General features: G+C 36.6%; 1 protein-coding gene across 2 annotated transcripts in view; it reads left to right on the forward strand.

Annotated features, from left to right (window-relative positions):
* The first annotated feature begins 4,276 nt into the window (after nt 1–4,276).
* CCDC81 (coiled-coil domain containing 81) overlaps nt 4,277–11,465 on the forward strand; it is a 53,731-nt gene continuing 46,542 nt past the window's right edge. The window contains exon 1 of one of the 2 annotated variants that reach the window (XM_012641851.1): nt 4,277–4,624. In XM_012641851.1, the coding sequence (XP_012497305.1) occupies nt 4,546–4,624 (79 nt within the window). In that variant the 5' untranslated portion in view covers nt 4,277–4,545. The remainder of the gene's footprint in view (nt 4,625–11,465) is intronic. The other variant, XM_012641852.1, reaches the window with a different exon arrangement.

The raw sequence follows: 11,465 nt of genomic DNA on the forward strand, positions 1-11,465 counted from the left end.
ACTTATCTATTTAGTCTTTTGACTCATGCACATGATATAGCTCTTCATTTATTTAGGTCACCTTTAATTTCTCTCAGCAATATTTTGTGGTTTTCAGTATTAGCCTTATGGAACACTTCTTAAATTTGTTCCTAGATATTTTATTTTTTGATGTTACTATTTTAAAAGTGATATTTTAAAATATTTTTTCCTGATTGTTTCTTCTTGCGAGTATACAGAAATATGATTGATTCTTATATATTGACCTTGTATCTAGAGAGCTTGTTAAATTCACTTATTGATTCTAATAGTTTGAATATTTTTGGATTTTCTAACTTCGCAATCATGTAAGACATAAATGAAGATAGTTTTACCTTTGGTTTCCAATCTTTCTACTTTTTATTTCTCTTTCTTATCTTATAGCAATGTCTAGGGCCTCCAGCATAATGATGAATAAACTCTGTGCTAGTAGACATCCTCATCTTGTTCTTGAATATGAGGAAAAAACTTTTACTGTTTTACTATTGAGTATGATGTGGCTACAGGGTTTTATTACTAGGTAACCTTTTAAGATTAAGGATATTCCCTTTTATTTCTACTTTACTGAGGATTTTTTTTCTAAAGTCATCAATGCATGTGTGATTTGTATGATTTTAATAAAGCCACTCTGTGTTTTTAGCATGGTATATTTTTTGCCATCTTTTTAGTTTTTTTTTTTTTTTTTTTTTTTTACAGAGTCTCACTGTGTTGCCTGGGCTAGAGTGCCGTGGCATCATCCTAGCTCACAGCAACCTCAAACTCCTGGGCTCAAGCAATCCTCCTGCCTCAGCCTCCCCAGTAGCTGGGACTACAGGCATGCGCCACCATGCCCAGCTAATTTTTTTCTATTTTTAGTTGTTTGGCTAATTTCTTTCTATTTATAGTAGAGACAGGGTCTCGCTCTTGCTCAGGCTGGTCTCGAACTCCTGAGCTCAAGCAATCCTCCTGCCTCGGCCTCCCAGAGTGCTAGGATTACAGGTGTGAGCCACTGCGCCTGGCCTCAGATATTTCTTTATAGCAACACAAAACAGACTAAAGCAACACATCTTTACAATAGAGTTGCAGTACACAAGCATTTAATTTATATGGATTCAAGTCTGAATATAGCTGAAAGAGAATAATTTAAATTTAAATACTTCAGTTTTTAACACTAGTCCTGTGTCAGGGTTTAGTCAGAGAAGCAGAACCTCTCTGAGTGATAGAAAATATGAAATTTATTATGGGGAGTGTTAGCCCTTACATAGTTATGGGAGCTGGTTAAGTCATCTATGTCTGGTGTTGGGCCAACAGTCAGCAGGGCCAATGATCTGGAAGAAAAGAAGGTCATGAAATGAGAGAGTAAGGAAAGATCGGAACTGGTGAGAACAATCTGGAACCCCAAAGGACAAACTAGATCCTGTGAGAACAAATTTTAATCTGCCTCTGTCTCTCCTTGCATCGAACCTCAGTGATATGAGTGACCTGTAGGATAAGGTGGTGCCTTTGGAAACACTATTGCACATATACCTGGTCCAGGATTCAGAGATGCAGAATGAGGAGATCTGATCGAGCTGCAGAATTGCAGGCCATGCTGCTGGCCGATGCCTATTCAGTAAGCCAGCAGTTAAGTGCCTGAGCCTACAATGATCTTCAGAGCTTCAGAGCTTCATTTAAATGGGTGCTGGTTTACATCTGCCTTCCAGATCTCACACACACGTTTCTCTTTTGACTAACCCTAACCTAGAATCATATAGGGAAGGGAATTCTGGGAAATGTAGTTCTTTCTTAGCTAAGTTGACACAGTATGAAGCCACTATAAGTCTGCTTCTGCGTAAGTCCTTTAGTAAGCAAGGAATTGGAGATATACATCTGCTATATTTTCAATCTGTCTCAGTTCATGAGTGCTTCTCATAGTGTAAGCATCACACAGAACTGTGTGCAATTCTACTATTTGGTTGAATTTTTCAAACAAACAAGACTGCTTTACTAAACACTAGCCAACTGCTTCATTACATCTCACCTGAAGAAAGTAATCTGTTCCAGTGCTGAGGAAAAAGACTGGTTGCATTGGGTCTGTGAACTGGGAGATGGTATATATGGGTCTCCAACATGGTGCCTTCCTAAGAAGTGATTTCCAGAGTAGTTTTGACCATATCCAATTTTCAATTTACACTTTGACTTTGGAACCCAACCATGATTTTAGAACCTTATACAATAAATATTTGTTAAATGATGAAAATAAATTGTGTGCTTCTCATCTGTAGGGATTTTCTAGTAAGTATTTGTATTCCTCTTAGTAACTAGCAGAGTGCTTGGCACAAATTAGGTACTCAATAGATGTGGGTTAAATTATTTATTGAAGATTTCTATTCTTTGTTGTGTAATGAGTGTCATAAATGTTTTCTTTTTCAATAGGTTTCTAGTTCCCTTAATATAAGCCACTAAATATAGTGTGCCTTGGGGCTTGGGTAAAAGTGACTGCCTATATTCAATACAGGTTTTGCAAAGCAAGTTGGAGCTTATAGAAAGGTATATGTACATAGAAATACTTCAGAAAACTTCAGCCTGGTTTTTTTCCTTCAGTGTTCTCATAAATCCTTCCGCTCTACCTGTACTTCTCTCTCTCACTCTCTTTGGTAAATCGTCTTAAATATTATTAAAGTAATTAATGTTCTTGATAAACAGTAAACAAAGGAGAAAAGTGAAAATAAAAGTTATTGGGTCTCCTCCCCTCCATACACACTTTTACATGACCCAGAAATACCACTGTTAATATTTTTTTAGTATCTTTCCTAAAAAATCCTGTATATTTACAAAAACATATATGTGAACATGTACGCATATTTTAATATATACTTATATTTGAAACAAATAGGACCATATTATGTATAAATACTATTCTATAACTGGTTTTCACTTAATTTATCTTGAAACTTTTTCAACATCAGCACATAAATGTACAGCTTTCTTTTAAGCAAACTCTTGAAAATGTATTCCAATGTATGGATTTACAATTTAACCAGTTCCCTATGATGATCATCTTAGGTTAATTCTAAGTTTTAGCATTGCAAACAATGTTGCACATACATATATCCTTATATGTATCATGCCAATATGTCCAAAGAACACATTCTTAGCAGTGGAATTGCGTGGTTTGCCTAAGCTTTATTATCAACTGAAAAGTATGTATTTTCAGGATATATAATGTTTATACTTTATTAGAATTTGCTAGTAAACATAGGGTCACATGAACCTACACAGCTTCTTTTGTTAAGAGACCTTTGACAAAAGGAAAAAAAGACCTTGGAAGAAAAGTCTTTTGTCTTCATTATTTCTAGAGCCTCCTTTTGCCATCTATAATTCATGAATAATTAGCATTTAAAACTGTCTTCTGGAACTGAAGACAGCTTTTCTAGAGACTAAAAGTGTCATCACCATATTTAATTCAAAATCTAATCTATTGTGAGAAACTAATATATTTTTATAATTCCATTATTAGGATAGAACAATAATCCTGTTATTGCCACTAAAAATTAGCTGGCTTAGCAATTGCTGTCAAGACAACAGTCAGAAAAGAGTTTGCCCAAACACACTCAGCCCCCTCACTATGTGATGCTCTGTACTACCTCAGGACTCTGCAGAATCCCCACCAGCAAGAAGATCCTCACCAGATGTGGGCCCCTTGACCTTGGACTTCTCAGCCTTCATAACTTCTGAACCTATTGCAGACAATGCCACGGAGATCTTGCTCTACCTTTGTGTATATGTACAAGTATATCTAAAGAATAAAGTCTTAGCAAACTCTTCCTCCCCAATTCTCCAGCACCCCATTTCCTAGGAGGGGAGCCGAGGGAAAATCAAAACAAGAAACAAATTCCAGCTCAAACTCGAACCCTCAAGCAGATCCGGAGACTCAAATGTCCGTTACTCTGGGCAAAAAGCATTGCCAGATTTGTCCAAGGTGTTTACAAAAGCTACCACCCTAACCACCAGGTCTCTTTGATACTTGGGGTAAGAGGGAAAGGAAAAAACAAAGTTTTTTTTTAAAGTTACTTCCCAACCTTGCTGCCCCAGAAGCTCCCGAATCACCCAGGCAACCTGGGGCCACCCATCGTAAGGGGCGGGGCCGAGTCCCTCCTTTGACGCCTTAGCAACCAAGCGAGCCTTTGTGGCGTCCTAGCTACGCGCCGCGCTCTCCGCAGGCTGAGCCTGCTCCTCGCCCACACTTTGCTGGGTCTCTCGCTGGTGCGCAGGGCGCAGATTTGCTCACTCTGGCTCAGTGCCAGACAGCTCTTGGGGTTCCTGCGGTGGGAGGGCCCGAGAGCCAGAGCAGGAGAGAGGGACGGCGAGAAAGCATATTTAAATTTATTTAAGAAAGAAAAAAAAAATCAAAAAAATTGAAGATTTTTGCAATTGTTATTTTTAAGGCATATCCAAAGTTCTGGGGAGGAGCTGTAGGGTGGGAAAAATAATTTTTGTGCAAACTCCTTATAAGAAAGGAAGAAAAACCCTTCGAGGACCCAGCACGGAGTAGACTGGGAACCGGAGATGCTGGACACTATAGTCCCTGCTCTGCAGGACCTGGACAGGCAGGTTCTGCCCACGCTGCCCTCGCTGGGCCAGGGAGGTAAGCGGCACGAGGTGGGGACCCTGGGGACTGAACCTTTACCTGCTTCTGGGATAAGGCAGGAGACCTGCCTCCCTGTTTACTGGCTGGGGCCTGGCCTGGAGTGGCTAGGTTGCCTTGGCAATTAGCTGATAATCACATCAGGCCCACACTGGATGACAGAGACAATTTCTTTACCCGCTGCCCTAATGAGGGAAAGGGGCCACCTGAGGGTTTTGATTAAATGAGATAATGCATATACAACGCAGCTCTGGGACTAGCACAAAGTAAGTTCTCAATAAATGCTGGTTAAAACCAAGCACCCCCCCGCCCCACCCACTGCCTCCCTAGAGAAAAGCTGTTGTAAAAGGACCCTAAATGGCTTGTTTTCAGAGTTCATGCAAAGACACAGTTGCTTTTGTTGCCATTGACATCTTGCGGTTGTATTAAGAAAAGGAGATGATCATAAAAGGGTACTGGGTAAGCGTTTGGAAGGGGACCCCACAACTTCTTAGAGAAAACTTACTCGGCTTGGTTAGTAGCAAGATACAAGCTGTTTTTAGCATAGTTTCTTAGAAGAGTCCCCCCACAGTGACATTGAGATCTGTTTGCAAGTGACAGGAGCCATTTGGAAGAAAGGTGCTCCAGAAATATAAGCTATTATTATTATCAAGCCGTTACAACTTAGAGATGTAGCCTAGGCCTTAACCAAATTATTTTTGAAGATAAAATAAATAGGAATGATGCCTCTTCTTTCTCTTTCCCTGCATGACTCCTGTTTTTTCCTGTCAAAATAATTCTAAAAGAAGCATTAAAAAATGGTTTTATGAATTTAAAAATATTTGCCATATTTGTAAGTTTATGTATATATCCATTCAAGTAATTCAAAACCCTGCTAAGTGCCAAGCACTAGAGAACTGATGGTGAGCAAAAATCTTGAAATTTGCAGTCTAGTGGGGAAAGTATACATTGATCAAATAATTACACAAATGTAAATTTACAATTGAGGTAAGTGCTACCAAGGAGGAGGTAAATGATACAATAAGAACTTTTTTAAAAAAAAAAACTATTTTTTATAGAGCAGTTTTAGGTTCACAGCAAATTAAGAGGAAGGGACAGAGATTTCCCACATACCCTCTACCCACATACATGCACAGACTCTCCCATTATCAACATCCTACACCAGAGTGGTACCTTTGTTACAACTGATGAACCTGCATTGATACATCACAATCACCCGAAGTCCATAGTTTACATCAGGGTTCTCTCTTGGTGTTGTACATTCTGTGTGTTTGGACAAATGTATAATGATGTGTGTCCGTCATTACAGTGTCATACGGTATTTTCACTGCCCCCCAAGTCCTCTGGGTTATGCCTGTTCATCCCTGCCCTTACTCCAACCCCTGGCAACCACTGATTTTTCTACTGTCTCCATAGTTTTGCCCTTTCCAGAATGTCACATAGTTGGAATAATACAGTATGTAGCCTTTTCAGATTGGCTTCTTTCACTAAGTAATATGAATTTAAGTTTCCTTTATGTTTTTTCATTGCTTAATAGCTCATTTCTTTTTAGTGCTGAATAATATTATATTATCTAGATGTATCACAGTTTTTTTTTATTCCATTCTCCTATGGAAGGACATTTTGGTTTCTTCCAAGTTTTGTCAATTTTGAATAAAGCTGCTATAAACATCTGTGTGCGGCCTTTTTAAAAAATATTTTTGGATATAAGTTTTCAAATCATTTGGGTAAATACCAAGGAGCATGATTGCTAGATTGTATGGTAAGAAGGTATTTAGTTTTGAGAGAAAGTGCCAGACCATTTTCCAAAGGGGTTGTATCATGTTGCATTCCAAAGAACAATGAATGAGAGTTCTTGTTTCTTCACATCATCACCAGCATTTGATGTTGTCAGTATTCTAGATTTTGGCCGTTTGAATAGGCATGTGTATCGATATCTCATTTTAATGTGCATTTTCCTGATGATATATGATGTGGAGTACCTTTTCATATGCTTGTCATCTATATATCTTTTTTGATGAGATGTCTGTTGAAGTCTTTGGTTCATTTTAAAATTAAGCTGTTTGTTTTCTTAGTGCTTAGTTTTAAAAGTCCTTTGTATATTTTTGATAGCAGTCCTTTATCAGTTATACATTTTGCAAATACTTTCTCCCAGCCTGGGGCTTGTCTTCTCATTCTCTTGACATTATCTTTTGCAGAGCAGAGTTTTAAATTTTAATGAATTTCAGCTTATAAATTATTTCTTTCACAGATCATGCTTTTGATGTTGTATCTAAAACCTAGGTCATCTAGGTTTTATCCTATGATATGTTCTAGGAGTTTTATAGTTTTGTGTTTTATGTTTAGGCCTGTGATCCATTTTGAGTTAATTTTGTGAAGCACGTAAAATCTGTGTCTAAATTCATTTTTTTGTATGTGGATGTCTAGTTCTAGCAACATTTGTTTAAAAGTCTATCTTTGTTCCATTGTATTGCCTTTGTTCCTCTGTCAAAGATCAGTTGACTATATTTAGGTGAGTCTATTTCTAGGCTCTTTATTCTGTTCTGCTGATTTATTTTTCTATTTCTTTGTGCATATAACACTGGCATGATCACTGTAGCTTTATGGTAAGTCTTGAAGTTGGGTAGTGTCAATCCTCTGACTTTGTTATTTTTCTCAATATTTTGTTGGCTGCTCTATATCTTCTGCCTCTCAATATAAAGTTTGGATTCGGTTTGTTGATATCCACAAAATAATTTATTGGGATTTTGATTGGGATTGAAAGTTGGAAAGAACTGACATCTTGACAGTGTTGAGTCTTTCTATTTATGAACATGGAACATCTATTTATTTAGTAGTTCTCTGATTGCTTTCGTGAGAGTTTTGTAGTTTCCCTATATAGATTTTGTACATATTTTGATCAACTTAAAGCATAATATTTTACTTTTTGGTGTGCGAATATAAATGGTATTATGTTTTTGTTTTTATCTTTGTTTAGAGACAGGGTTATGCTCTGTCACCCAGGCTGGAGTGCAGTGGCGCAATCACAGCTCATTGCAGGCTTGAACTCCTGGGCTCAAGTGGTCCTCCTATCTCAGCCTCCTGAGTAGCTGAGACTACAGGACAGCCTAATATTTCTTATTTCTTGTATGGCTGGCGTCTTACTATGTTTCCCAGGCCGTTTGAAAACTCCTGGCTTCAAGCAATCCTCCTGCCTCAGCCTCCTAAAGTACTGGGATTTATAGGGGTGAACTGCTGTGCCTGGCTGGTATTGTGTTTTTAATTTTGAATTCCACTTGTTCATTGCTAGTATATAGGAAAGCAATGACTTTTATATATTAACCTTGTATCCTGCAACTTTGCTGTAATTGCTTATTTTTTTTTTTTTTTTGAGACAGAGTCTCACTTTGTTGCCCTGGCTAGAGTGAGTGCTGTGGCATCAGCCTAGCTCACAGCAACCCCAAACTCCTGGGCTCAAGCAATCCTACTGCCTCAGCCTCCCAAGTAGCTGGGACTACAGGCATGCGCCACCATGCCTGGCTAATTTTTTCTATATATTTTTTGGCTGTCCAATTAATTTCTTTCTATTTTTAGTAGAGACGGGGTCTCGCTCTTGCCCAGGCTGGTCTCGAACTCCTGAGCTCAAACAATCCGCCCGCCTTGGCCTCCCAGAGTGCTAGGATTACAGGCATGAGCCACCGCGCCTGGCCTGTAATTGCTTATTAGTTCCAAGAGTTCTTTTTATTCATTTCTTTCAGATTTTCTGCATGGATGATCATGTTCTTTGCAAGAAAAAGAGTTTTATTTCTTTTTTTCCAGTCTGTATATATTTATTTCCTTTTTTCCTGTCTTATTGCATTAGCTAGGACTTCTAGTATGATGGTGAAAAGGAGTGGTGAGAGGGACATCTTTACCTTGTTCCTGATCTTAGTAGGAAAGCTTTAAGTTTCTTTCTTACAATTAAGTATGATGTTAGCTGTAGTTTTTTTGTATATTCTTTATCAAGTTTAGGAAGTTCTCCTCTATTCCTAGTTTACTGAGAGTTTTTATCATGAATGAGTGTTGGGATTTGTCAAATGCTTTTTCCACATCTATTGATGTGATCATGCAATTTTTCTTTTTTATCCTTATTGATATGATAGATTACATTAATTGATTTTTTGACTGTTGAACCAATCTTGCATATCTGAAATAAATCCCACTTGGTCATGGTATATGATTCTTTTTATACATTGCTTGTTTTGATTTGCTAATATTTTGTTGAGGATTTTGCATCTATATTCATGAGAGGCCTATAGTTTTCTTGTAATGTCTCTGTCTGGCTTTATTAGAGTAATGTTATCATCATAGAATGAGTTAGGAAGTATCTTCTCTGCTTCTATCCTCTGAAAGAGATGGCAGCAAATTGGTATAATTTCTTCCTTAAATGTTTGTTAGAATTCACCAGTGAACACATTTTGGCTTGGTACTTTCTGTTTTGGAAGTACCAAGGTATTTAATTATTGATTCAATTTCTTTAATACATATAGGCCTTTTAAGATTGTGTAAGTTATTCTTGTGTGAGTTTATTCTTGTGTGAGTTTTGGCAAAATATGTATTTCAAAGAATTGGTTCACTTCCTCTCTAGGTTATCAGATTTGTGGACATAGAGTTGTTCATAATATTCCTTTATTGTCCATAGAATGTGTAGTGATGTCCCTGTTTAATTTCTCATATTAGTAGTTTGTATACTCTCTCTTATTTCTTATTTAGCCTTACAAGAGACTTATCAATTTTATCTGTCTTTTCAAAGTGACCCCTTTTGTTTTTGTTGATCTTTGCTATTGATTTCCTGTTTTCATTGTCATTGATTTCTGCTCTACTTCTTACTATTTCTATTTTTCTGCTTATGTTGGATTCAATTTGTTCTTCTTTTTCTAGTTTCCTAAGTTGAAAACTTAGATTACTGATTTTAGATATTTTTCTTTTCTAATATATGCATCCAATGCTATACATTTCCAAAAATTGCTTTTGCTGCATTCCATAAGTTTTAGTAAGCTGTGTTTTCATTTTAATTTAGTTTAAAATGTTTTAAAATTTCTGTTGATGTTTCTTCTTTGTCCCATGTGTTATTTAAAAGCATATTGTTTAATCTTCATGTATTTTGGAATTTTCCACTTGTCTTTCTGTTATTCATTTCTAGTTTAATTCTGTTGTGATCTGAGAGCAGGCACTGTATGATTTCTATCCTTTCATATTTGTTAAAATGTGTTTTATGGCCCTAAATGTGGTCTATCTTGGTCAGTGTTGCATGTGTATTCTGCTGTTGTTGGATGAAGTAGTCTGTAGATGTCAATTATATCCAGTTGATTGATGGTGCTGTTGAGTTCAACGATGTCTTTACTGATTTTCTGTCTACTGGATCTGTTAATTTCTGGTCAGGGGTGAGGTGTTGAAGCCTCCAAGTACAATAATGGATTCATCTCTCTCTCCTTGCTCTTCTATTAGTTTTTCCCTCCTCATATAATTTGACATACTGTTGTCAGGTAAATACATACTAAGAATTGCTGTGTCTTCTTAGAGAATCGACCCCTTTATCGTTACGTAATGCCCTTCTTTATCCCTGGCAACTTTCCCTGATTAGAAGTCTGCTCTGCCTGAAGTTAATATAATTACCCCTGCTTTCTTTTGATTAGTGTTAGCATGGTATATTTTCTCCATCCATTTACTTTTAATCTATATATTTTTATATTTAAAGTGAGTGTCTTTCAGACAACATATAGTTGGGGTTTTTTTTTTTTTTTGGTCCACTCTGACAATCTCTGTCTTTTAATTGGTACATTCAGATGGTATTCACAGTGATTGTTGATATAAGTGGATTAATATTTGTTACTGTTTTTAGTTTTTGTACTTCTTTTTTTCCTTTTTTAAATCTTCCACTGTTTTTTATTGCCTTTTGTGATTTTAATTGAGCATTTTATATGATTACATGACAACCTGGTAAATGTCACTGTTCTTGATGTTTTATTTTGAGAATTAAAACTTAACACTTTTGACTTGCAAAGAGTTCCTAACTGTAAAGTATCTTTGATAAACACATTATTAGGTTTGGAATGGCAATGTCAACACAGATATAATTTTCTATATTTCTAAATATTAGTCATACCTTCTAGGTTCTTACCGCACATTAACACTTTAGTTATTGGCAACTACCTATTTTTCTACCACAGTTTTTTGGAACATAGTTCAGAACAAACAAATAAACATAGAAAGCTTCCCTCCAATTAGTCAAAGTTGATAGTGCAAAGTTTAAGCATTAATTCAAAGTAAAGCTTTTTGGGCTCCTACTCAAAGGTATGTTTTTTAAAATTATTATTTTAGACATAATATTAATATATTTATTATTTCCAGAATACAGCAGACAAGAAGCAGTGAATTGGGACTGCAGAGGGAGCCCACAGAGTACTAGCAGCAGAGAGAAGTAAAAGCTAATAGCCTAACAGTGAAAAAATGAGAATGAAAAGTGGATTCAAGAATTTAGCAAAAATAGAAGTGTACAGACAGTTAGTGTGCAGACATCAGCCTTTCATGCCCTTAGTGGCCCTTGGTCTTATGTCTGGGTTATAGAATGGAATAGGAATGAATGTTCACAGTAATCAGATGGCACGGAGTAGACACTTGATAAATGGTTGTTGAATGGGTTATTAAGAAAAGGCTAAGTTATCCTTGCTTAACTCTATTTATAGAATAGAGGGAAATATGTGACAGAGTTCCCTTTATTGTAGGAAAGTTTTCTTCAAAAATTTGTTATTATTATTTTGAAAAATCACATCTTTGGAACCTAAAGGGGTAACAGGAAAATCAACTTTTTTTTTTTTTTTTT

Source organism: Propithecus coquereli, unplaced genomic scaffold (assembly GCF_000956105.1).
Source record: "Propithecus coquereli isolate 6110/MARCELLA unplaced genomic scaffold, Pcoq_1.0 Scaffold170, whole genome shotgun sequence".
Classification (NCBI taxonomy): domain Eukaryota; kingdom Metazoa; phylum Chordata; class Mammalia; order Primates; family Indriidae; genus Propithecus; species Propithecus coquereli.